Source organism: Rhinoderma darwinii, chromosome 4, assembly GCF_050947455.1.
Source record: "Rhinoderma darwinii isolate aRhiDar2 chromosome 4, aRhiDar2.hap1, whole genome shotgun sequence".
In the NCBI taxonomy this organism is placed as follows: Eukaryota; Metazoa; Chordata; class Amphibia; order Anura; family Rhinodermatidae; genus Rhinoderma; species Rhinoderma darwinii.
In genome coordinates, this window is record NC_134690.1 from 279,448,196 (window position 1) to 279,473,825 (window position 25,630).

The 25,630-nt window shown below is 36.3% G+C and overlaps 1 protein-coding gene across 2 annotated transcripts in view; it reads left to right on the forward strand.

The window, feature by feature from the left end:
* The first annotated feature begins 7,579 nt into the window (after nucleotides 1-7,579).
* PACRG (parkin coregulated) overlaps nucleotides 7,580-25,630 on the forward strand; it is a 593,882-nt gene continuing 575,831 nt past the window's right edge. For both annotated transcript variants that reach the window (XM_075862542.1, XM_075862543.1), the window contains exon 1: nucleotides 7,580-7,920. In XM_075862542.1, coding sequence (XP_075718657.1) covers nucleotides 7,804-7,920 — 117 coding nt within the window. In that variant the 5' untranslated portion in view covers nucleotides 7,580-7,803. The remainder of the gene's footprint in view (nucleotides 7,921-25,630) is intronic.

Below are 25,630 nucleotides of genomic sequence, written 5' to 3' on the forward strand. Positions count from 1 at the left end.
ATATAATAATTAGTGAACATAGTTTATAATGCAGCCAGTATTCAGTAATATAATAATCAGTGAACATAGTTTATAATGCAGCCAGTATTCAGTAATATAATAACTAGTGAACATAGTTTATAATACAGTCAGTATTCAGTAATATAATAATCAGTGAACATAGTTTATAATACAGTCAGTATTCAGTAATATAATAATCAGTGAACATAGTTTATAATGCAGCCAGTATTCAGTAATATAATAACCAGTGAACATAGTTTATAATGCAGCCAGTATTCAGTAATATAATAATCAGTGAACATAGTTTATAATGCAGCCAGTATTCAGTAATATAATAATTAGTGAACATAGTTTATAATGCAGCCAGTATTCAGTAATATAATAATTAGTGAACATAGTTTATAATGCAGCCAGTATTCAGTAATATAATAATCAGTGAACATAGTTTATAATATACAGTCAGTATTCAGTAATATAATAATCAGTGAATATAGTTTATAATACAGCTAGTATTCAGTAATATAATAATCAGTGAACATAGTTTATAATGCAGCCAGTATTCAGTAATATAATAACTAGTGAACATAGTTTATAATACAGTCAGTATTCAGTAATATAATAATCAGTGAACATAGTTTATAATACAGTCAGTATTCAGTAATATAATAATCAGTGAACATAGTTTATAATGCAGCCAGTATTCAGTAATATAATAATTAGTGAACATAGTTTATAATGCAGCCAGTATTCAGTAATATAATAATTAGTGAACATAGTTTATAATGCAGCCATTATTCAGTAATATAATAATCAGTGAACATAGTTTATAATGCAGCCAGTATTCAGTAATATAATAATCAGTGAACATAGTTTATAATGCAGTCAGTATTCAGTAATATAATAACCAGTGAACATAGTCTATAATGCAGTCAGTATTCAGTAATATAATAATCAGTGAACATAGTTTATAATGCAGCCAGTATTCAGTAATATAATAACTAGTGAACATAGTTTATAATGCAGTCAGTATTCAGTAATATAATAACCAGTGAACATAGTCTATAATGCAGTCAGTATTCAGTAATATAATAATCAGTGAACATAGTTTATAATGCAGCCAGTATTCAGTAATATAATAATCAGTGAACATAGTTTATAATGCAGCCAGTATTCAGTAATATAATAATCAGTGAACATAGTCTATAATGCAGTCAGTATTCAGTAATATAATAATCAGTGAACATAGTTTATAATGCAGCCAGCATTCAGTAATATAATAACTAGTGAACATAGTTTATAATGCAGCCAGTATTCAGTAATATAATAATCAGTGAACATAGTTTATAATGCAGCCAGTATTCAGTAATATAATAATCAGTGAACATAGATTATAATGCAGCCAGTATTCAGTAATATAATAATCAGTGAACATAGTTTATAATGCAGTCAGTATTCAGTAATATAATAACTAGTGAACATAGTTTATAATGCAGTCAGCATTCAGTAATATAATAACTAGTGAACATAGTTTATAATGCAGACAGTATTCAGTAATATAATAATCAGTGAACATAGTTTATAATGCAGCCAGTATTCAGTAATATAATAATCAGTGAACATAGTTTATAATGCAGCCAGTATTCAGTAATATAATAACTAGTGAACATAGTTTATAATGCAGCCAGTATTCAGTAATATAATAACCAGTGAACATAGTTTATAATGCAGCCAGTATTCAGTAATATAATAATCAGTGAACATAGTTTATAATGCAGCCCGTATTCAGTAATATAATAATTAGTGAACATAGTTTATAATGCAGCCAGTATTCAGTAATATAATAATTAGTGAACATAGTTTATAATGCAGCCAGTATTCAGTAATATAATAATCAGTGAACATAGTCTATAATGCAGTCAGTATTCAGTAATATAATAACTAGTGAACATAGTTTATAATGCAGCCAGTATTCAGTAATATAATAATCAGTGAACATAGTCTATAATGCAGTCAGTATTCAGTAATATAATAACTAGTGAACATAGTTTATAATGCAGCCGGTATTCAGTAATATAATAACTAGTGAGCATAGTTTATAATGCAGCCAGTATTCAGTAATATAATAACTAGTGAACATAGTTTATAATGCAGTCAGTATTCAGTAATATAATAATCAGTGAACATAGTCTATAATGCAGTCAGTATTCAGTAATATAATAATCAGTGAACATAGTTTATAATGCAGCCAGTATTCAGTAATATAATAATCAGTGAACATAGTTTATAATGCAGCCAGTATTCAGTAATATAATAATCAGTGAACATAGTTTATAATGCAGCCGGTATTCAGTAATATAATATTCAGTGAACATAGTTTATAATGCAGCCAGTATTCAGTAATATAATAACTAGTGAACATAGTTTATAATGCAGTCAGTATTCAGTAATATAATAATCAGTAAACATAGTTTATAATGCAGCCAGTATTCAGTAATATAATCAGTGAACATAGTCTATAATACAGTCAGTATTCAGTAATATAATAATTAGTGAACATAGTTTATAATGCAGCCAGTATTCAGTAATATAATAATCAGTGAACATAGTTTATAATGCAGCCAGTATTCAGTAATATAATAATCAGTGAACATAGTTTATAATGCAGCCAGTATTCAGTAATATAATAATCAGTGAACATAGTCTATAATGCAGTCAGTATTCAGTAATATAATAATCAGTGAACATAGTTTATAATGCAGTCAGTATTCAGTAATATAATAATCAGTGAACATAGTCTATAATGCAGTCAGTATTCAGTAATATAATAATCAGTGAACATAGTTTATAATGCAGCCAGTATTCAGTAATATAATAATCAGTGAACATAGTCTATAATACAGTCAGTATTCAGTAATATAATAATTAGTGAACATAGTTTATAATGCAGCCAGTATTCAGTAATATAATAATCAGTGAACATAGTTTATAATGCAGCCAGTATTCAGTAATATAATAATCAGTGAACATAGTCTATAATGCAGTCAGTATTCAGTAATATAATAATCAGTGAACATAGTTTAAAATACAGTCTGTATTCAGTAATATAATAACTAGTGAACATAGTTTATAATGCAGCCAGTATTCAGTAATATAATAATCAGTGAACATAGTTTATAATGCAGCCAGTATTCAGTAATATAATAATCAGTGAACATAGTTTATAATGCAGCCAGTATTCAGTAATATAATAATCAGTGAACATAGTTTATAATGCAGTCAGTATTCAGTAATATAATAATCAGTGAACATAGTCTATAATGCAGTCAGTATTCAGTAATATAATAATCAGTGAACATAGTTTATAATGCAGCCAGTATTCAGTAATATAATAATCAGTGAACATAGTCTATAATACAGTCAGTATTCAGTAATATAATAATTAGTGAACATAGTTTATAATGCAGCCGGTATTTAGTAATATAATAATTAGTGAACATAGTTTATAATGCAGTCAGCATTCAGTAATATAATAACTAGTGAACATAGTTTATAATGCAGTCAGTATTCAGTAATATAATAATCAGTGAACATAGTTTATAATGCAGCCAGCATTCAGTAATATAATAACTAGTGAACATAGTTTATAATGCAGCCAGTATTCAGTAATATAATAATCAGTGAACATAGTTTATAATGCAGCCAGTATTCAGTAATATAATAATCAGTGAACATAGATTATAATGCAGCCAGTATTCAGTAATATAATAATCAGTGAACATAGTTTATAATGCAGCCAGTATTCAGTAATATAATAACTAGTGAACATAGTTTATAATACAGTCAGTATTCAGTAATATAATAATCAGTGAACATAGTTTATAATACAGTCAGTATTCAGTAATATAATAATCAGTGAACATAGTTTATAATGCAGCCAGTATTCAGTAATATAATAACCAGTGAACATAGTTTATAATGCAGCCAGTATTCAGTAATATAATAATCAGTGAACATAGTTTATAATGCAGCCAGTATTCAGTAATATAATAATTAGTGAACATAGTTTATAATGCAGCCAGTATTCAGTAATATAATAATTAGTGAACATAGTTTATAATGCAGCCAGTATTCAGTAATATAATAATCAGTGAACATAGTCTATAATGCAGTCAGTATTCAGTAATATAATAACTAGTGAACATAGTTTATAATGCAGCCAGTATTCAGTAATATAATAATCAGTGAACATAGTTTATAATGCAGCCAGTATTCAGTAATATAATAATCAGTGAACATAGTCTATAATGCAGCCAGTATTCAGTAATATAATAATCAGTGAACATAGTTTATAATGCAGCCGGTATTCAGTAATATAATAATCAGTGAACATAGTTTATAATGCAGCCGGTATTCAGTAATATAATAACTAGTGAACATAGTTTATAATGCAGTCAGTATTCAGTAATATAATAACCAGTGAACATAGTCTATAATGCAGTCAGTATTCAGTAATATAATAATCAGTGAACATAGTCTATAATGCAGCCAGTATTCAGTAATATAATAATCAGTGAACATAGTTTATAATGCAGTCAGTATTCAGTAATATAATAACCAGTGAACATAGTCTATAATGCAGTCAGTATTCAGTAATATAATAATCAGTGAACATAGTTTATAATGCAGCCAGTATTCAGTAATATAATAATCAGTGAACATAGTTTATAATGCAGCCAGTATTCAGTAATATAATAATCAGTGAACATAGTCTATAATGCAGTCAGTATTCAGTAATATAATAATCAGTGAACATAGTTTATAATGCAGCCAGTATTCAGTAATATAATAATCAGTGAACATAGTTTATAATGCAGCCAGTATTCAGTAATATAATAACTAGTGAACATAGTTTATAATACAGTCAGTATTCAGTAATATAATAATCAGTGAACATAGTTTATAATACAGTCAGTATTCAGTAATATAATAATCAGTGAACATAGTTTATAATGCAGCCAGTATTCAGTAATATAATAATCAGTGAACATAGTCTATAATGCAGTCAGTATTCAGTAATATAATAATCAGTGAACATAGTTTATAATGCAGCCAGTATTCAGTAATATAATAATCAGTGAACATAGTTTATAATGCAGCCAGTATTCAGTAATATAATAACTAGTGAACATAGTTTATAATACAGTCAGTATTCAGTAATATAATAATCAGTGAACATAGTTTATAATACAGTCAGTATTCAGTAATATAATAATCAGTGAACATAGTTTATAATGCAGCCAGTATTCAGTAATATAATAACCAGTGAACATAGTTTATAATGCAGCCAGTATTCAGTAATATAATAATCAGTGAACATAGTTTATAATGCAGCCAGTATTCAGTAATATAATAATTAGTGAACATAGTTTATAATGCAGCCAGTATTCAGTAATATAATAATTAGTGAACATAGTTTATAATGCAGCCAGTATTCAGTAATATAATAATCAGTGAACATAGTCTATAATGCAGTCAGTATTCAGTAATATAATAACTAGTGAACATAGTTTATAATGCAGCCAGTATTCAGTAATATAATAATCAGTGAACATAGTTTATAATGCAGCCAGTATTCAGTAATATAATAATCAGTGAACATAGTCTATAATGCAGCCAGTATTCAGTAATATAATAATCAGTGAACATAGTTTATAATGCAGCCAGTATTCAGTAATATAATAATCAGTGAACATAGTTTATAATGCAGCCGGTATTCAGTAATATAATAACTAGTGAACATAGTTTATAATGCAGTCAGTATTCAGTAATATAATAACTAGTGAACATAGTTTATAATGCAGTCAGTATTCAGTAATATAATAACCAGTGAACATAGTCTATAATGCAGTCAGTATTCAGTAATATAATAATCAGTGAACATAGTTTATAATGCAGCCAGTATTCAGTAATATAATAATCAGTGAACATAGTTTATAATGCAGTCAGTATTCAGTAATATAATAACCAGTGAACATAGTCTATAATGCAGTCAGTATTCAGTAATATAATAATCAGTGAACATAGTTTATAATGCAGTCAGTATTCAGTAATATAATAATCAGTGAACATAGTTTATAATGCAGCCAGTATTCAGTAATATAATAATCAGTGAACATAGTTTATAATGCAGCCAGTATTCAGTAATATAATAATCAGTGAACATAGTCTATAATGCAGTCAGTATTCAGTAATATAATAATCAGTGAACATAGTTTATAATGCAGCCAGTATTCAGTAATATAATAACTAGTGAACATAGTTTATAATGCAGTCAGTATTCAGTAATATAATAACCAGTGAACATAGTCTATAATGCAGTCAGTATTCAGTAATATAATAATCAGTGAACATAGTCTATAATGCAGCCAGTATTCAGTAATATAATAATCAGTGAACATAGTTTATAATGCAGCCAGTATTCAGTAATATAATAATCAGTGAACATAGTTTATAATGCAGCCGGTATTCAGTAATATAATATTCAGTGAACATAGTTTATAATGCAGCCAGTATTCAGTAATATAATAACTAGTGAACATAGTTTATAATGCAGTCAGTATTCAGTAATATAATAACCAGTGAACATAGTTTATAATGCAGCCAGTATTCAGTAATATAATAACTAGTGAACATAGTTTATAATGCAGTCAGTATTCAGTAATATAATAATTAGTGAACATATTATATTACTGAATACTGACTGCATTATAAACTATGTTCACTAATTATTATATTACTGAATACTGACTGCATTATAAACTATGTTCACTAGTTATTATATTACTGAATACTGGCTGCATTATAAACTATGTTCACTGGTTATTATATTACTGAATACTGGCTGCATTATAAACTATGTTCACTAGTTATTATATTACTGAATACTGACTGCATTATAAACTAACTAGTGAACATAGTCTATAATGCAGTCAGTATTCAGTAATATAATAATCAGTGAACATAGTTTATAATGCAGCCAGTATTCAGTAATATAATAATCAGTGAACATAGTTTATAATGCAGCCAGTATTCAGTAATATAATAATCAGTGAACATAGTTTATAATGCAGCCAGTATTCAGTAATATAATAATCAGTGAACATAGTTTATAATGCAGCCAGTATTCAGTAATATAATAATCAGTGAACATAGTTTATAATGCAGCCAGTATTCAGTAATATAATAACCAGTGAACATAGTTTATAATGCAGTCAGTATTCAGTAATATAATAATCAGTGAACATAGTTTATAATGCAGTCAGTATTCAGTAATATAATAATCAGTGAACATAGTCTATAATGCAGTCAGTATTCAGTAATATAATAATTAGCGAACATAGTTTATAATGCAGTCGGTATTCAGTAATATAATAATTAGTGAACATAGTTTATAATGCAGTCAGTATTCAGTTTATATTGCATTCACGTAAACTAGGACCACGCACACTACAGAACGCTGCTATTCACATTCAGGCTCTCATAATACAGAGCGCATGCGCAGCCAAGCAAAGCATGTTGGGATAGTGTGGATTGAGCCGCAGTGTTGCGCGGTTTCCCGGGTCGCGTGTTACGTCACAAGCACAGTTGACGCGTCGCCTAGCAACAAGGGTCAGCGTGTGTTGTTGTCTTGGTAACGGACATAAACAAGAGGACCGAGCCATCTCCTGCTCCAAGGTGCTCGGACACGCAGTTCAACCTCACGGTCTACGTTTAGTGACCTCCCGCCGGCTGAGAATCTTAAACATGGTGATCGAGAGGAGCACCAACAAGGCGGCTCAGACAGAGAGCGCTAGAAACAGGGGCAAAACCTCTGTGTCCTCCGAAGGATTTACCGTTAAAGCCTTGATGAAGAACTCAATTGTAAGTGAAAAAAAATCTATATAAGCTGTGTACCGACGATCATTACTGACACTAGTGCAAAATGGCAGCAACACAAAGCAAATAGCAGACATGCAGCGGCTCCTATTACTGCTATACTGTACATAATATGGTAAAAGGGGTTTCCAATTCCCCAAGACTGCAATGTCTTCCAGTGCTTCTGATTGACATCGTATTGAAATTTCGTTCTAAGTCGAGATCTGAAGGACCTTGCTGTGTGGGATGGCCACAAGCCTATAATTAAAAGTTAAGTCAAATAAAGTTTATTTAAAAAAAAAAAAAGGTGCCCAGTAAAAATAAAAATAAATAAATTTTTTCCATAAAAAGTAGTTTTTCTTTTGTAAGTATAAAAAAAAAAAAATGGTATCGCAGCAAAACCATAAAGTCAAGACGTTATTTAAACCGCATATTAAATGCGGAAAAAAATGGTTGAATTACTTTTTTTGCCATCCCCCACGAGAAAATTATTAACAGTTAATAAATAAATCCCATGTACCCCAAAATAGTACCAATGAAAACTATATCTCGCAAAAAACAAGCACACATATGTGTGGCTACAGCGACAGAAAAATGTAAAAGTTATGGCTCTTGGAATGTGGCAATGCGAAAACATAATGTTTTAGTTCAGGGTATGAACACACACAGCGTGTTCATGTTGGATACGCTGCGTGAAGCTGCGCAATGTATCCGCCCTGAACGGCGTCTGAAAAATCGCACTACATTATGGTATGTGTAAAGCATCGCCAGAAAAAAAAAAAAAGGTTCATACTTACCCCCTCCCTCTTTGTGCAGTCCGGCCTCCTGGGATGTCATTGCAGGCCATGTGACCGCTGCAGACTGTGATTGACTGCAGCGGTCACATGACCTGCAACATCATTCCAGGAGGCCGGACTGGAGAAGAAGCAGGGAACTAACTCTGGGTAAGTATAACTTTTATTTATTTTTTCTTACTTTCGATTTTTGCGGCGGAATCAAATATTGCAACACACACTACTTTGTTGCAGGTTTAATCAACCCATTGAATTCAATGAGGAGAACCTGCAACAGTAGAGCTGCGATTCCGCAGCATTAATTGACATGTTGCACTTGAAGAAACCGCACCGCAGGTCAATTTATGTGCGTTTTTTTCGGCAGAATTTTTCCACAATGTAGGGACGAGATTTGTTGAAATCGTACCCACACCGCTGCTACTGTAATACGCTGCAGATTTTCCGCAAATAATCCGTTGTGGAAAATCTGCAGTGTTTACGCGAAAGGGTTTTCATTGTGCAAAAGTAGTAAAACAATAAAAACAATACATATTTTGTACCACCATAATCACACCGAGCCATGGAATACAGGTTACACATTATTTACACCGCAAGGTGAACTGCCTAAATTTTAAACGCCCAAAAAAAACAATGTCGGAATTGCTGGTTTTTTTTCACCCCCCTCAAAAAAGTTAATAAAATGAAATCAATAAATGATAAGTACCCCAAAATGGTGTCATTTAAAAATAAAACTCATCCCATAAAATAAAGTAAAAGCCCTTATTGCTATGCGAATGGAAATCGAAAAAAGTTATCGCTCTTTGAATGTCACGATGGAAAAACTGAAAAAATTGCTTGGGCTCGTTACTCCAATCACTCGTCCCTATACGTTTCTATCGTGTCGGTAGCACGTCTCCCTGTCTTTACACAGGGAGATGTGCTGCCAACAACGTATCGTTTTAAATGCTCAAAATATTGTCGATCATCAGATGAATGAGCGTTTGCTCGTTCATCTGCTGATCGCTGCCCTGTTTACACTGGGCAATTATCGGGAACGAGGGTTTTGTGAATGCTCGTTTGCCCGATAATTGGCCCGTGTAAAAGGGCCTTTAGGGTGCGTTTACATGAATCAGTTGCATCAGCATCAGTTTTTTTTTGTCTCAAGTGATTACAACTGATGCGAAGACTGATGCAAAAATATATAATTTGCCATCAGACTTTTTCACAATTTTTACTACAAAACCATCAGTTGTCATCGGTTGTCATTAGTTGTTATCAGTTTTTAACATCTGATTTTATCAGAGTGGTGAATAGTTTGTGATAGATTGGATACATGATAGATTTAGATACATGTGTACTTGTCATTTGACAAAACTTCTGACGTGATCCTGGCATGTCAGGGCTGTCCTCTTCTCCGACCTCGGCGCTACACTGAAGTCTGACACACACATTGTAATGTCACGTGTGTCCTAATCAGTGCAGGGCCGAGGCTGGCACTGAGAGGGAAAGCCCAGAAGGCAGCTGCTGTCCACTCACCTTAGATCAGATCTTCGAAGCAGCCTTGTGAACCTGCAAAGACACCAAACACTAGCCCTAACTTCAGGGAGTAGCTAGATTTTGGCGCCTTTACAGCTATCCAATCCCACCCAGCATCTCCTACACACCCCACACCACATTGGAAATGCTGTTGCTTCCATTCAAACGACAGGGTCCGGGTGTCGGCAGTTAAAAACATCCTCGGTTTGTTTTTGATGGCCGTCTTGCATTTGTTTTGTATCCGTTCCGTGTTTCTGTTTTTGACGGCCGATTGTGACCCGTTTTGCATCTGTTTTTCACTGCCCGTAGATAATGCTACAGTGCCCCCTGTAGAAACACCGAAAAAAGGCCATACTTACAAATGGACACAGCCAGGTCAGAAATGCTGATGAAGGAGAGTGAGCAGGTGGTTTAAATAATAATAGCCACTCCCACTAGTCTTGAGGGGAGTGGCGTGTGGTGCATGGGATGTGTAGTAAAAAATAATAAATGAATAGTGTATGTGCAAGTGATAATAATAGGGGTGAAATATAGGGGGCAGTAATGAGTAAAGTGTGTAAATACAAATAAATGAATAATGGGGTGCCAGTGTGTGAAACATGGAGGGATAGTGTGTAAGTCATGAGGCGCAGCGTGTATAACCAGGTAGAAGCCTATTTGTGACGCCTTGATAATTCATAGATCGGGCTACCCTGCTTGCTAAGCCAAACAACAGCACACCATGCTCTCCCAGCATCAAAGACCCGGCTGTGTCCAAAAGAAGCGAATATAAGTAATAATGAAAAATACCTGGGGTATTAGTAATCATTTTGGCCAAAAGGACGCAAGCTCGCAATCCACGACAAGGATCCCCAATCTTGCGAGTCCCTAACTCCCTAAATGGAACTAAATGTTCCTGATACACAAACAAAACAGATAAAAACAAGGAGACATATACCACAAAAAAAAAAAAAAAGGGCATACTTACAAATGGACACGGACAGGTCAGAAACGCTGATGGAGAGTGAACAGGTGCATTAAATAATAATAGCCACTCCCACTAGTCTTGAGGGGAGTGGCGTGTGGTACATGGGATGTGTAGTAAAAAATAATAAATGAATGGTGTATGTGCGAGTGATAATAATATAAGTGAAATATAGGGTCTTTTAATGAGTAAAGTGTGTAAATAAAAATAAATGAATAATGGGGTGCCAGTGTGTGAAACATGGAGGGATAGTGTGTAGGTCATGAGGCGCAGTGTGTATATCCCGGTAGAAGCCTATTTGTGACGCCTTGATAATTCATAGAGCGGGCTACCCTGCTTACAATCCAAACGACAGCACACCATACTCTCCCAGCATCAAAGACCCGGCTGTGTCCAGAAGAAGGAAATATAAGTAATAATGAAAAATACCTGGGGTATTAGTAATCATTTTGGCCAAAAGGACGCAAGCTCGCAATCCACGACAAGGATCCCCAGTCTTGCGAGTACCTAACTCCCTAAATGGAAGTACAAACGGATACACAAACAAAACAGATAAAAACAAGGGGACATATACCACAAAAACACTGATGCCCCTGTAGATAGCGACACCCACACCCCGATAGCACCACCCATGCCCCTATAGAGAGCACCACCCGCCCCCTGTAGATAGGGCCACCCACGCCCCCCCTGTAGATAGTTTTACCAATCGGCCCTCCTGGAGGAGCCCCATACGTCAATCTCCATATATAGACAGTGACGTCAGGTGTTTCCTCTAGGAGTAGAATACCTGGCCAGAGCGTCGGCAACGCTCTGGCTGGGGATTCCGCTCCTAGGGAGAACTACAGTGGCGCTATCTACAGGGGGTTAGCGCTATATACAGGGATTGGCGCTATCTCGCTGTCTATAGGGGGCGTAAGTGGCGCTATCTACAGGGAAGTGTGGGTGGCACAATATCTTTAGGAGGGCATGGGTGGCACTAAATTCCGCTCCTGCTCCCCGGCCAGAGCTTCGACAATTCTCTGGCCGGGGATTCCCACGCCAGATGCTGCTGGAAGTTGGATGTGGTAGCACCTGGCGTTAAACTTGCAAAAAAATACATTAAATAGGATAAGGCGCTGGACCTCCCAGGGAGCCAGACACAAAAACGCTGCAGGTAACGTTTTTGGATCCAGCTCCTGCATATGGTCGACTGCCACTCCATTCAAGCTCCTCCATACTGAGAAGGGTGCTGTGAGGAGGATCTAGGGTTCGGGATCCCCATTTTTACGATCAGTGGGGGTCCCAGTGATGGGACCCCCAGCAATCAGAAAATTCCACTAATATCAAGGGATCTGGCTACAAAGACCATTGCTCTGGCTCAAAGAGGGGGTACCAAGTGGGGGGCTATTGCTTGACATCCACCAGAACTTATTCAGGTGCTACGTAGCAAACAGCACTTGCATTGTATAATCAGTCCGATCAGTTTTTAGATCAGAATAAGGATTTTTTTAACGGAACAAAAGTCCTGTACTTTGCACTTTTATCTCTGTCAAAAAAATGGATGACTAACATAACAGTCTCATAGGTGTCAGAATTATGGAAACCCCCATAAATTACCCCATTTTAAAAACGACACCCCTTCAGGTATTTATTAAGGGGTGTTGTAAGTATTTTGACACCATTTTATAAGAATTCATGCAAAGCAGGTGTAAAATGTATAATTTTAAAGACCGATTTCTTTGTAAAGCGAACATGAGAATGAAGAAACACACCCCAAAATCTATCACCCTCTTTCTCCTGTGTTCAAAAATACCCACATTGTGGCCCTAATGCCCTGCCTGAACACACGGCAGAGCCCAAATGAAAGAGAGCACCCGGTGGCTTTCAGGACACATATTTTGCTTGAAAATGTTTTAGGCCCCACTGCACATTTGGAGAGGCATTAAGCTGCCAGAATGATAGAAACTCCCCATAAATTACCCCATTTAGAAAACTAGATCCCTTATCTAGGGGTGTATTGAGTATTTTGACCCCACAGATTTTTTTGCTGAATTAAATGCAAAGCAGGTAAAAAATATTTTTTTCAAAAATACACTTTTTTCACAAATATATAAATGTAAACACCGATTAACACACCCCAAAATCTATCACCCTGTTTCTCCTGTGTTCAAAACTACCCCCATGGTGGCCCTAATGTGCTGCCTGGACACACGGCAGGGCCAAAAAGGAAGAGAGCACCCAACGGCTTTCAGGATACAATTGAATCAATTCTAGGCCCCATATTATGAATTTAGAGGCATTGAGCTGCCTGAACAAAAGAAACCACCCAGAAATTACCCCATCTTAAAAACTAGACCCCTAAAGGTATTTATCTAGCGGTGTAGTGAGCATGTTGACTAAAAAAATTTTAAAGGAGAAAATAATGGGTATTATTTCAAACACTATGGGTATATAATATTTCATTCACATTTTTAATACACTTTCTCATGAAATAGAGGAAAAATTTGTTAAAAGATTGTTTGGTTAGAATATCATGATACAAAAATAGGAATGTAACAGCTGTATGTGGCAGGACATAGTCATAAGAAAAAGGAAATACATCCTCAATTTATTCTTGTAACCATTGCTAAAATGCATGACTTCCACTAATTCACGGGTGGCTCGTGCCGTATGTGTTGGATTTATCTACTAATAAATGCAATGCCCACATTTATTTTTTATTTCAAGAACACTTGTAGTGGTCCATATCCTGAATAGACAGATGTGGGCTCCGGCACAATAAACTGTGTTAATAAATAAAATATTAATTTGTGAGTGATCCAAGTCCAGGATTTAATTGTCCAAGAATTCTATAAAAAAATCATAAGGGGTCAAATTTGTTTTAAAGTCTGAAAAAAATACACTTTACTGCCTGTCCATAAAAATCCCCCCCTGCCTTGGAAAGCCCAGAAACAAAACAAAAAATCTGAATAAATTAAATTGACTCCCTAAAAAGAATCCCCCCACCCCACACTTTTTCGTGTTCCCTAAATGTTATATAAAACGAATAATTTGATACGGTGTGATAAATCTTAAAACGGAAAGTTGCACAGGTCTGGATATGAAGGACACATGGGGCAGTAAAACCGGCTATCCCTCCTCCTTCCATTTTTACTGCAAACCTGACATCTCTTTTGAGGGTATCGGTTTTTTTCAGTGGCAGGGACGGGGTGAAGGAAGTGGCGCTCAGTGAGCCTTTTGACATCCTCTGACTCAAAGGATTCTTCAGGTCAGGGAAATCAAAGTTTCCTGGTACTGTAGGAAACTGAGCGTTCCTTGTGTCTTGTACAACACATAGCTGTACATGTAGCCATCTGGATGAGGTGGATCGCTACCTTTTTATACCAGGCCCTAGTCTTATGTTTAACTAGGTAAGGTTGAAGGACCTGGTCAGATAAATTGACTTCCCCCATGAATTTATTATAGTCAACTACACAGATCGGTTTCCTCTTATCAGTGGTAGCGCCGATCTCTCTTACTGCTACTGAGGTGTCTCCATGCACGGTGGTGACCATGTACCTGTACTTTTTGTCACTCCACTTGACAGCAAGCAGCTGCTCATTTGCAAATGAGAGTGATGCACCCCTTGTTATTCACCTGGACACCAGTTGTTGAGGGAAGCCGGCTCTATTTTTACGTACCGTCCCACAAGCCCCTGTACTAGCAGCATGGAGGGACTGCATTACTAGGTCCTGCTCCTTACGAATCAACAGTGACAGCTGCGTCCACCACCATAGGGCTGCAGGGTCCACTGGCAGATTAGAATTTGTGTCACTGTCTGAGCTAAATTCTGCTTCTGACGCAGTGTCTGTATCGCCGCCTGAACTGCTGGAGCACATCAAGGTGTACGCCTTCTCCACAGTAAACATCCTGCGATTTCTGTGATTAATTTTTTACTACACTAATAAACACTAATAAACTAATTAACTTTTTTTATATTTAATTTTTTGTATTTTTTATAAAACTAACAAAAAAGCAAAAGAGTTACAATAAACTGCAGCTAATAACTGCTATTATAACAGCGAAATCAGCAAAAAAAATAATCTAGGGGCGATTATGGGTAATCTGGGGGTGATTACAGGTAATATGCGAACACATATGTTCAGGCACCAATTATAACGGTCCCTGATCAGTAACTATGCACAGGCAGACTCTGCCTTGTATTTGCTGTGCCATTTTGTTTTTCACACTAAAATTGGAAATAAAAGGAGACACGGCGCCACATGGTGCAAAGTAAAAGCAGGATGGGGCAGAGGAGCAAACTTGTTTGAGAAACCGCTCACCTGGCCCAAGGACACAAGGATAGTGGTGGTAATGAAACTGCTGCTGCCAAGTCCAAATCACAACAAATGGGGTTTGTTGTCCCGAAAATATTTGTAAAAAAATAATAAAAATAGGACCATCGGCGCTGCACGATAAGACAGAAGATTGAACGATTTAGATGACCATCATAGAAATATTTAATGAAGGGCTACGCGTTTCGACACCGGACTGGTGTCTTCATCAGGCCAGTACAAACTGTACAGAAACATCATACATTTATATACATACTGGGAAGCAAACAAAAACCGCCAAAAACACAGCAGGTCAAAGGTCACAGGTCAAATACAGTACAAATTTAAACACATAAAAGAAAAAACAATAATGATGGCTAAAAGTATGGTGTGATAACACCACATCAGACACAAGGTACATATGTTAATAAATGAACACTAGAACATTAAAGGCATTGGCCGAAAAAACCAATACGGCTTACCTTGCCGATTTTGTATGAGGCAAAACATTAATAGAACTTTACCTAAGTGGTCCCAATCGTAACCACAGCGGTAAGTGGTTGATACTTATCTATATTGAACATAGGTTATAGATAAAAAGTGCACTCAAATAGCTGGATTTCAATGCCGCTGGAGTGGCGTCCCCGGTTGCCTAGCAACCCAGGCAGCACTAGAGCCGGAAGTACGTACTAAGAAACAAACTGTACCGCATACAGACTTGGAGGTAAATAACACTAAGAAATGTAATAATTACACTATCGAATGTGTTGGGAATCCTTTACAACAAGTAAGGGGATTCACAGTGGGTTGTAGTATAACATTTTGAAATACAAAGATATACAAATACGCGTCCCTAGTTGCCTAGCAACCCGGCCGACGCAGAAAATCCTAAAATAGCAAAAGGAGCACAGCGTGGTGCCGCATGTGACCCAGGGGAAATAAAGAGCAAGATTCCTTATATATTGCTGGCTATATTTTATAAAATGATGTGGTGTATGTGCAAAAAAGATTAATAATAGAACGTATGTACAAGAAACATAAGTGTACATTGAAAATATAATATATAAAATACACATATTCAAAGGTTAAATTTCGTATGTGTTATAGTTAAATGAGAGGTATAAAAGTTGTATAGAAATTGCATAAAAACAAACCATGGTCTAGATGAACCATGTGTTGTACTTGACCATACATAAAATTGATCATAATGTTTTTACCAACAGAAAACGGGAAAAAGAAGGTTGGTCGTGGCCAGACGGCCACGATAATGGCCCGAAAACTCACAGTTCAGGAAACTACACTGAAAATATCACATTCAGGTAAGTAAATTACAATCCATGTTAAAAATATCAAATGGTTGTTATTATAATCAGGAGAAAATAGTTGATATATTTATGATCCATGCTTAAAATATCCACTAGGAAAAAAAATGATGCTGTTATTTACATAGTGAAGCTGCTTGTAGTAATACTGACCGACAATGATGGAAAAAGGTCTATATCAGTAGGAGAGGAAAGATTCAATTTATTCCAGAGATGATTCGGTGAGATCATTTAACCCATTAGGATATAAAGTACCCAATTTGTATATCCAGAAATTTTCTCTCTGTTTTAGTCTAGTGAATCTGTCCGATAAGTCAGCTGGTATTTGCTCAATCGGGGTGACTTTTATGTGTACAAAGCTACAGTCATGTTTTGATGCACAGTGTCGTGATACGCTTTGTTTTAGAAAACCTTTTCCTACGTTTGACCTATGCTTATTAATACGATTTCTTAGGGTCTGCGTTGTCCGACCCACATATTGCAGCTTACATGTACATTGAAGCACATATATTACATATGTGCTTCCACAATTAAGGTAATTTTTAATTGGGAACTTTTCACCCGTCAATGAGGAAACAAACTCCATACACTTATTGGCGATATTATTACAGCATAGACATCTATTTCGGCCACAACAAAAAGAGCCCCTCACATCGACTAACAGGGCTTGATTGTTCTTTTTGTTACCACACATTTTACTAGGAGCTACTAGGTTTTTAATCGTTTTCGCCCGTCTGTAGGTGATTTTAGGATTTACAGAGATTAAAGGTTTTAGGAAGGGATCATTGGTCAAAATATGCCAATGCTTCCTGAATATGGACATGATCAATGGACTACCTTTGTTAAATGTCGTAATAAAATTACTCTTTCGTTCCATATTATTAGAGCTCCCTATACATGAAATTGTTTTTATCGTCATCGTCATCCAAGATAGACATGAATATCTAAAAGAAGCATCTAGATTACTCTCAGACGACCAATTCTATGAAAAACTAAAGTCTAATCCGATTCCGAAATTTGAAACTGATTACAAAATGTTGATAGAGACCGCATTTAGGGATAATCTACTATGCAAAAAAGAAAGGGCTTTTTTGACTATCCCTTTCCCCACTATCCCCTTTATGTATCATCTCCCGAAGATACATAAAGCTCTGGTAAACCCGCCTGGAAGACCAATTATCTCAGGCATAGGGTCCTTGACCAGTAACCTGTCGCACTATGTGGATATCCATCTCCAACCATTTGTCTCCAAACTACCCTCCTTTTTGAAAGATTCAACACAACTTATTAGAGATCTGTTTGAATTTCACACCCATAATGATATGTCAGACATTAATTTTCTTACCGCCGATGTGTCTTCTTTGTATACAAACATTCCTCATAAAAAAGGTCTAGAAGCTATTTCTGGGTTTTTAATAAATGATCCCCGTTTCTCTAACTTTCAACTCAATTTTATTATGGACTGTATAGAGTTCATTTTAACGCACAATGTTTTTACTTTTGATGGTGACTTTTACAAACAAATAAAGGGTTGCGCCATGGGGTCACGTTTTGCCCCCTCATATGCAAATCTGTATATGGGGCTTTTTGAAAATTCTCTTATACTGAACGAACATACCTTTAGGGATAAAATTGTGTTCTACAAGCGCTATATCGATGACTTGTTTTTTATTTGGAAGGGTGATGCATCCACTGCGAATAATTTTATAGACTCTTTGAATAAGAATAAGTTTGGTCTGTCTTTTACCCACACGTTTTCAGATAGCAGCATTGATTTTTTAGATTTGACGATCGAGAAAAAGGATGGCCGTTTTTTAACCAGAACACATTTTAAAACAGTAGACGTGAATAGCTACTTGGATTTCAAAAGCGCGCATCACTCCCCATGGCTTAAAAATGTCCCTTTTGGCCAATTTCGCAGAATTAGAAAAAATTGTTCTGATGAACTACATTTTAATAAAGAATGTGAAATTTTGAATAAAAGATTCCGGGAAAAAGGTTTTCCAAGGAGTCTATTAAAGGGGGCCGAATTGAAAGCTAGGACGCTGACTCAGGATGAATGCTTACAAATAAAAACAATTTCATGTATAGGGAGCTCTAATAATATGGAACGAAAGAGTAATTTTATTACGACATTTAACAAAGGTAGTCCATTGATCATGTCCATATTCAGGAAGCATTGGCATATTTTGACCAATGATCCCTTCCTAAAACCTTTAATCTCTGTAAATCCTAAAATCACCTACAGACGGGCGAAAACGATTAAAAACCTAGTAGCTCCTAGTAAAATGTGTGGTAACAAAAAGAACAATCAAGCCCTGTTAGTCGATGTGAGGGGCTCTTTTTGTTGTGGCCGAAATAGATGTCTATGCTGTAATAATATCGCCAATAAGTGTATGGAGTTTGTTTCCTCATTGACGGGTGAAAAGTTCCCAATTAAAAATTACCTTAATTGTGGAAGCACATATGTAATATATGTGCTTCAATGTACATGTAAGCTGCAATATGTGGGTCGGACAACGCAGACCCTAAGAAATCGTATTAATAAGCATAGGTCAAACGTAGGAAAAGGTTTTCTAAAACAAAGCGTATCACGACACTGTGCATCAAAACATGACTGTAGCTTTGTACACATAAAAGTCACCCCGATTGAGCAAATACCAGCTGACTTATCGGACAGATTCACTAGACTAAAACAGAGAGAAAATTTCTGGATATACAAATTGGGTACTTTATATCCTAATGGGTTAAATGATCTCACCGAATCATCTCTGGAATAAATTGAATCTTTCCTCTCCTACTGATATAGACCTTTTTCCATCATTGTCGGTCAGTATTACTACAAGCAGCTTCACTATGTAAATAACAGCATCATTTTTTTTCCTAGTGGATATTTTAAGCATGGATCATAAATATATCAACTATTTTCTCCTGATTATAATAACAACCATTTGATATTTTTAACATGGATTGTAATTTACTTACCTGAATGTGATATTTTCAGTGTAGTTTCCTGAACTGTGAGTTTTCGGGCCATTATCGTGGCCGTCTGGCCACGACCAACCTTCTTTTTCCCGTTTTCTGTTGGTAAAAACATTATGATCAATTTTATGTATGGTCAAGTACAACACATGGTTCATCTAGACCATGGTTTGTTTTTATGCAATTTCTATACAACTTTTATACCTCTCATTTAACTATAACACATACGAAATTTAACCTTTGAATATGTGTATTTTATATATTATATTTTCAATGTACACTTATGTTTCTTGTACATACGTTCTATTATTAATCTTTTTTGCACATACACCACATCATTTTATAAAATATAGCCAGCAATATATAAGGAATCTTGCTCTTTATTTCCCCTGGGTCACATGCGGCACCACGCTGTGCTCCTTTTGCTATTTTAGGATTTTCTGCGTCGGCCGGGTTGCTAGGCAACTAGGGACGCGTATTTGTATATCTTTGTATTTCAAAATGTTATACTACAACCCACTGTGAATCCCCTTACTTGTTGTAAAGGATTCCCAACACATTCGATAGTGTAATTATTACATTTCTTAGTGTTATTTACCTCCAAGTCTGTATGCGGTACAGTTTGTTTCTTAGTACGTACTTCCGGCTCTAGTGCTGCCTGGGTTGCTAGGCAACCGGGGACGCCACTCCAGCGGCATTGAAATCCAGCTATTTGAGTGCACTTTTTATCTATAACCTATGTTCAATATAGATAAGTATCAACCACTTACCGCTGTGGTTACGATTGGGACCACTTAGGTAAAGTTCTATTAATGTTTTGCCTCATACAAAATCGGCAAGGTAAGCCGTATTGGTTTTTTCGGCCAATGCCTTTAATGTTCTAGTGTTCATTTATTAACATATGTACCTTGTGTCTGATGTGGTGTTATCACACCATACTTTTAGCCATCATTATTGTTTTTTCTTTTATGTGTTTAAATTTGTACTGTATTTGACCTGTGACCTTTGACCTGCTGTGTTTTTGGCGGTTTTTGTTTGCTTCCCAGTATGTATATAAATGTATGATGTTTCTGTACAGTTTGTACTGGCCTGATGAAGACACCAGTCCGGTGTCGAAACGCGTAGCCCTTCATTAAATATTTCTATGATGGTCATCTAAATCGTTCAATCTTCTGTCTTATCGTGCAGCGCCGATGGTCCTATTTTTATTATTTTTTTACAAATATTTTGTTTTTCAGGCATTGTGGGGTGTGCCGATCGGTGGCTGTGGGGGCCTAATATTACGTTTTTTTTTATCTCCTCTCACCAAACAATCATGGTGAGAGGAGAGAAAAAGCTCATATTAATGTCACACATCATTATAACGGTGATCTGGGTTGGGGAACGCAAGCAACGGTCCCCAGTCAGTACTCCAAGCCCTCAGCTACCTCTGGCAGCTGAGAGCATAGAGTTTACCCTCCGCCTGGCGGCGCTACTCTATTCTAATGCAGCGCCGTAAAAAGTCTACTGCAACAGAATAAAGCCCGTTAGTGGCCGCCGTAAAAACACCTATGGGCCGTCACTAACGGGTCAAAGGGGTTGCTGTCTTCAGCAAATGAACTATTTTTTGTATACTGAAGAGTTCTGCAGTTTTCCAATATACTTTCTGTATTAATTCCTCAGGTTTTCCAGATCTCTGCTTGTTGTTATTCAGTAGGAACATGTATTCTTTACTTTGTGTGTCCCTGGTCATGTGATGGACACACTGGCGCACGGCTCATTACAGTTACACTATGTGTATCAGAGCTGTGTCTTCTAACGAGCTGTGCACCTGTGTGTCCATCACATGACTATGGACAGAAATCCATCCACTGGAAGTAAACAATGAATGTTACTACTGAATAACAACAAGTAGTGATCTTGAAAACCGTGATGAATTAATACAGAAAGTATATAGGAAATTTGTAGAACATTTCAGTATACAAAAAAATGCAATATTAATTTGCTGAAACCAAACAACCCCTTTAATGCATTGTCTACATGACATTTACACTGTACAGTGATTAATCTATGAATTATAAATACAGATTTCCACTATAAATGTGTTTGCTGTGAGCATATGAACAGTTAAATACCATTTTCGAAATCAACCGCATGGTCAGCAAAGCCTGGATTCTACAGAGAAATAGGGAATTTAACTTTGAGTGTTGGAGTGGCCTATAATTCCTGACTCGGCATGTGGCTGCAGGCTTTCTGTGAAATGTTTGACATTTGTCTGCAAATATAGTGGTGGGCTCTAAATAGGAGAAACAGTGCTGGTCAGACAATGCAGCAAATGTCAGAAGACGTTCCTTCAGCCTTCCTCATGTTAGAGTATTATTTTCGTAAAAGTAGAATAGCTGTATGTTTGTACTATACACCAAAAGGCTGGACTCACGCAGCGTTTTGACGAGTTAGTGGGGGAGATTTGTCAAAAACGCTGCAGCCAGATGTTAGTTTTATGTCTATAATGAAATATTATATAGCATGCTCTAGGCTTGTATAAAATTACACGATATAAAAAATGACACTTAAAAACCATGTAAAAATCACTTGTAATGCATGCCTTTTTAAAAAAAAAAAAAAAAATGTACTATATAAACCGGAAAAATAGTGTGTGTGAACTAGGAGGCCAAATGACATCCGAAGGATCGATCAAATGTTAAATCAGTTTATCACGCCACAGATTTAACCCCTCCCCGACACTTGACACGCCAAAGTCGGGTAGTGGAAGTATGGTACACGGAGTGAACTCGCCACCATACGATGCCGGTGTCGGCTGTATGTTACAGCCGACACTTCAGAGTAACGAGCGGGATCGCACTTGAGTGCGATCCCGCTCGTTTAATTCGTTAAATGCCGCGGCCAATAGCGACTGCGGCGTTTAAATCGTAAGAAAGAGGAGGGCGACACACTCTAACAGCTCATCGCGCCCCCCGCCATGCAATCGCGGGGTGGCGATGGTTGCTATGGCTGCCCCAGGTCTGCCTCCGGCAGGGCTTAATAGTTGCCTGTTAGAGTCACGATATACTGCAATACATTAGCATTGTAGTATATAGTGCAAGCGATCTGACGATCGTTGGTTGAAGTCCCCTAGGGGGACTAATAAAAAAAGTTAAAATTTGTCAAATAAAGGCTTTTTTTTAACGTAAAAATAAAATAAAAATATTAAAAGTTCAAAAAAAAAACTTTTCCCATTTTCCCCTAGAGCATAGTAAAAAAAAATAATAAATAAACATAATTGGTATCGCCACATCCGTAAAAGTCTGAACTATTACAATATATCATTATTTAACCCGCAAATGTAAATGCAAGAATCGCTCTTTTTTGGTCACCTAATCTCCCACAAAAAATGAAATAAAAAATGATCAAAACATTGCATGTACCCCAAAATGGTATCATTAAAAACTACAGCTTATCCCGCAAAAAAATAAGCCCACATACCACTTAATCAACGGAAAAATAAAAAAGTTATGGCTCTCGGAATTTGGCGACACAAAATACATTTTCTTTTTTACACTTAGGATTTTACTTGTAAAAGTAGTAAAATATAGAAAAAACTATATATATTTGGTATCGCCGTAATCGTATTGACGCACAGAATAAAGTTAACATATTGTTTTAATTGCACAGTGAATTCCGTAAAAACGGCACGCAAAAAACCATGGAGGAATCGCTGTTTTTTTCATTTTCTACCCCACAAATAATTTTTTTCCTGTTTCCTAGTACATTATATGGCACAATAAATGGTGCTACGAAAAACTACAACTCGTCCCGCAAAAATTAAGCCCTCATAGGACTATATCGACGGAAAAATAAAGACGTTATGGCTTTTGGAAAGTGGGGAGGGAAAAACTAAAATGAAAATCTGAAAAAGGCCTGCGGCGGGAAGGGGTTAACTGGGCACCATTCCTGCAAATATGACATTGAACCTCAGGGAGGAGGAGGCAATAGAATGCATTGTGATGTCTCCCCATAGAGATGTCCTACTGTAGCCAGAGTGCAAAGAGGTATTGCAACTGGCTTATTGTTTGGCAGTGAAAAAGAGGGTGTGAAATACGGGAACGAGTTGTGGTCATAGGTAAAGGCTACGTAAACCTGTGATGGGCATTTTTTTTTTTTTATTTAATAAAGAGGTCAATCAGTGTGTTTGGTGTAACTTTTTAAATAGTCTTTATTAAAAATTTGTTTTACTTTTTTAGATACAGCTGCTCTGTATTCTCGATTACAAGGTGGATCCGACCCGCTGACACTGAACCTGTCCAGTCCGCGGGACTGACGGATTCAGGTCAAAACGAAAGATACAGCTGCTCTGTACAGAGAATTCAGAGCAGCTGTATTTAAAAAGTAAATTTTTTTTTTTATAAAGACTAATTAAAAAGTTGCACTAATCACACTGACAGACCTGTGTATTAAAAAAAAATATAAAATAAAAAAAAAAAAAAATATATATATATATATATATATATATATATACTGCCGTTCAAAATTTTGGGTCACCCAGACAATTTTGTGTTTTCCATGAAAACTCACACTTAGGGTATGTTCACACGCACTAATTACGGACGTAATTCGGGCGTTTTTGCCCCGAATTACGTCCGAAAATAGCGCTTCAATAGCGCTGACAAACATCTGCCCATTGAAAGCAATGGGCAGACGTTTGTCTGTTCACACGAGGCGTAATTTACGCGCCGCTGTCAAATTACGGCGCGTAAATAGACGCCCGCGTCAAAGAAGTGACCTGTCACTTCTTTGGCCGTAATTGGAGCCGTTATTCATTGACTCCAATGAATAGCAGCGACAATTACGTCCGTAATTGACGCGGCGTTCAAACGCCTGCACATGCCGGTACGGCTGAAATTACGGGGATGTTTTCAGGCTGAAACATCCCCGTAATTTCAGACGTTACGGACGCCCTCGTGTGAACATACCCTTATATTTATCAAATGAGTTGCAAAATGACTAGAAAATATAGTCAAGACATTGACAAGGTTAGAAATAATGATTTTTATTTGAAATAATAATTTTCTCCTTCAAACTTTGAATTACAGCATTGCAGACCTTTGGCATTCTAGCTGTTAATTTGCTGAGGTAATCAGGAGAAATTTCACCCCATGCTTCCAGAAGCCCCTCCCACAAGTTGGATTGGCTTGATGGGCACTTCTTGCGTATCATACGGTCAAGCTGCTCCCACAACAGCTCTATGGGGTTGAGATCTGGTGACTGCGCTGGCCACTCCATTACAGATAGAATACCAGCTGCCTGCTTCTTCCCTAAATAGTTCTTGCATAATTTGGAGGTGTGCTTTGGGTCATTGTCCTGTTGTAGGATGAAATTGGCTCCAATCAAGCGCTGTCCACAGGGTATGGCATGGCGTTGCAAAATGGAGTGATAGCCTTCCTTATTCAAAATCCCTTTTACCTTGTACAAATCTCCCACTTTGCCAGCACCAAAGCAACCCCAGACCATCACAATACCTCCACCATGCTTGACAGATGGCGTCAGGGACTCTTCCAGCATCTTTTCAGTTGTTCTGCGTCTCACAAATGTTCTTCTGTGTGATCCAAACACCTCAAACTTCGATTCGTCTGTCCATAACACTTTTTTCCAATATTCCTCTGTCCAATGTCTGTGTGCTTTTGCCCATATTAATATTTTCCTTTTATTAGCCAGTCTCAGATATGGCTTTTTCTTTGCCACTCTGCCCTGAAGGCCAGCATCCCGGAGTCGCCTCTTCACTGTAGAGTTGACACTGGCGTTTTGCGGGTACTATTTAATGAAGCTGCCAGTTGGGGACCTGTGAGGCGTCTATTTCTCAAACTAGAGACT